Genomic DNA, 2,899 nt, shown 5'->3' with positions numbered 1-2,899 from the left:
TATATAAAGTACTGCGCTTTGGCATGGAGGAATGGCATTTCTAGTAGGGATGCCTGCAATGCTGCTGAAAAACATCTGAGGAGATTACAGCAAGCCAGAACAAGAGACGAGTCAACACTGTCACTTGGGACAGTGTCACACATTTGCTGTTTTTCAGGGCCAGGTGGAGTCTGTTGTGGGCAGTAAAAGCACTGCCTATAGTGCAAGCCCTTTATTCACTTAGGCATAGTCAGTGTTCATTTCCTACCAGCTGATGACAGACAGGGCCACTGCTAGAAACTCCTACGTTGTCACCAGTTACCAGAAAGGTCTTTGGACTTGTGTGTCCCTGTGGGTTCAGAGGCCACCACAGCAGGCTGAGGATTTGTGGTGCTGTGCAAAACACAGCAAACATGCTGGAGGGCTGCTCTGCTTCTGGTGGAATTCCTGGCTGTCTTCTCATGCTGAGCATTATTGACATAGCAGCTACTGTCTTCCTCCAGTGTTTAGCTAGGATCTTTTACTGTGCTTTGAATTTCTGTTTCATCACTTACCCAACTGCAGTCATAATAACTAAACATTTCTTTGAAGGTAGTTCCATTATGTAAGCTTTTTTCATTTCTAACATTTTTAATATGTATATATGCATGTGTATAGCCAATTCTTTGGTTTTGTGTGTGCAGGTGTGGCAACTATTCTATATGAGTGCCGGTTGGGCTGCCTGGAAAACAACGTCCCACAGCAGACTGTTGAATATATTGAGGCTCTGGAGTTGATGTTTAGTATGTTTAAGACCACTATGTATGCAGGTGCTATTCCCAAATGGCTTCGTCCACTTATTCCAAAACCCTGGAGAGAGTTCTGCAGATCCTGGGATGGACTCTTCAAATTTAGTAAGATTTAGTAGTAGAAAAGTTCAGCTGTGTTTCTGCAGGTTCTGTGTGTGTTTGACGGGACGTGCTGCATTTCTCTTCTAAAATTGTGAGAAGACATTGTGGCAGAAGTAAGTTTCATATTATACACAGACTGGCCAGGGGAACTGTTTGAAAACATATTCTATTGAAAAAGAATTTTACCAGTACACTTCAGATATTCCCCTATTTTATACTGCTGGTTTTTTATTTGTCTTCATCTGTTTCAGCACCTAGTCACCACTGCAGGTCTGAGTTCTTTGCCAAGGTTTTGTCTTAAGTCACTCCAGTTTTAATGAGGTCAGCAAGTTTTCAGTCAGGCCTTCTGACAAGTAATCACCACTAAAACTGACTAGAAAGTTAAAAAATTGGACTCTAGCAATGAATTAAACTCTTTGTGGCGTTTGTTTATACACATACAAGCATGTCAGTTGACATAGAAGTACATTGCTGTACTACAACATGGTTTTTTTGTAAATTAAACATTCCAGGCAACTATATGAATCAGCTTTCATGGAAGTAAGGAGTTGTATTTGCAGTTCTTTTTTATTTAATATTCTGGAGTGTTAAGAAAAACCGAACTCTCATTCCCTCTCTAATGTTGAAAGCTGTCTGCATTTTCATTTTTTTGTGAGGCATTAACTTTCTGAGGAGTTTTCCTCTTTTTAAAGCCCTTGTTTGACTGAAGATGCTGTTTGGAGTCACTAAAGTATAAATGGGACTGAGGGTGAAATTGCTCAAAATGCCATACACTGAAGTTTTTCAGTTTTGATTGTTACTCAATGCTCCTCAAGTTCTGTGGCTTTGACCTTCTGGTTGCTGCTACACGTGGTAGCACCCTCTGTGTGCTGAGTTGCAACACACTCTGCAGAGTTCACCACTTCTTGCAGAGTCATCAGAACACAAGCCAGGTGGGTGTAAAGATTTGACCTGGAGCTTCCTTCACTCCCTGACAGAAACTGTTGTCTCATTCTCATACTACCAAGTTCCTGTCAGCTCAGTCATGGTACTGTAAGTACCCAAGGGCCTCAAGATACTAAATTTTTTTTTTCCTGGCTATGTAGTGTGGTGTGAGGGAGAAATGTCATTCCTGAATGGAACCAGCAGAAAAATAAAAACGGAGGCTTAACAATTTTTTTGAATCCCAAAGGTCAAATCCATGTTGACAACAAATTGAAGGCTATTCAGTCTCAGCTGGACCAAGGAGAAGTAGTGAATGGTGGGCTACTTACATACCTCCTAGTGAGTAAGGAACTTACTTTGGAAGAGATCTATGCCAATATGACTGAAATGCTTCTGGCAGGAGTGGACACAGTAAGCTTGTTATCATTTTTCTTGTGCATAGTGTTTTTGTAAACCAGTATTATTCGCAGCTATTTTCAGGGGGGTTGCATTGTTTATAAGGACTTAATTTCAGACACATTTAAGTCATGACATCTTTAAAGTGATACAAAATACTTCCTGCACTGTATAATCTCTCTACTGGAATGAAGTCAGTGTCTTGTTTTAGCTGTGATATATAGGAACCCATCACTTGGAGCCTGTTCCACAGTTTATTAAACAGATAAAATAGCAATTGGCTTTACATTTCGCTTGAATTTTACATTTTCTTTTACTAGTTTGCATATCTGGTTGGTGTTTGTGCTCCTTTAGGAAGACCACAATAGAAAAGACTGCTGAAAGCAGTGTGAAAAAAATTGATCAATAAACTCATATGGAGAACTCAGTAAAGGATTTTCACATATGACTAATTCAGTCAACTGGAACACACATCATGGATCAGATACCTGGTTTCTGCTGGAGTATTTTCTTTTACTAGTTTGCATATCTGGTTGGTGTTTGTGCTCCTTTAGGAAGACCACAATAGAAAAGACTGCTGAAAGCAGTGTGAAAAAAATTGATCAATAAACTCATATGGAGAACTCAGTAAAGGATTTTCACATATGACTAATTCAGTCAACTGGAACACACATCATGGATCAGATACCTGGTTTCTGCTGGAGTGGGAG

General features: G+C 40.0%; 1 protein-coding gene across 1 annotated transcript in view; it reads left to right on the top strand.

Moving 5' to 3' along the window:
* Nucleotides 1-662: 662 nt before the first annotated feature.
* LOC103803665 (cytochrome P450 27C1) overlaps nucleotides 663-2,899 on the top strand; it is a gene marked incomplete at its 5' end in the record, with an annotated part of 11,587 nt that continues 9,350 nt past the window's right edge. Inside the window, 2 exons of the mRNA XM_009076240.1 lie at nucleotides 663-872; nucleotides 2,041-2,204. Of these exons, the coding sequence (XP_009074488.1) occupies nucleotides 663-872; nucleotides 2,041-2,204 (374 nt within the window). The remainder of the gene's footprint in view (nucleotides 873-2,040; nucleotides 2,205-2,899) is intronic.

This window comes from Acanthisitta chloris, unplaced genomic scaffold (assembly GCF_000695815.1).
Source record: "Acanthisitta chloris isolate BGI_N310 unplaced genomic scaffold, ASM69581v1 scaffold9380, whole genome shotgun sequence".
Taxonomy (NCBI): domain Eukaryota; kingdom Metazoa; phylum Chordata; class Aves; order Passeriformes; family Acanthisittidae; genus Acanthisitta; species Acanthisitta chloris.
This window is presented reverse-complemented; position numbering and strand designations above follow the sequence as displayed.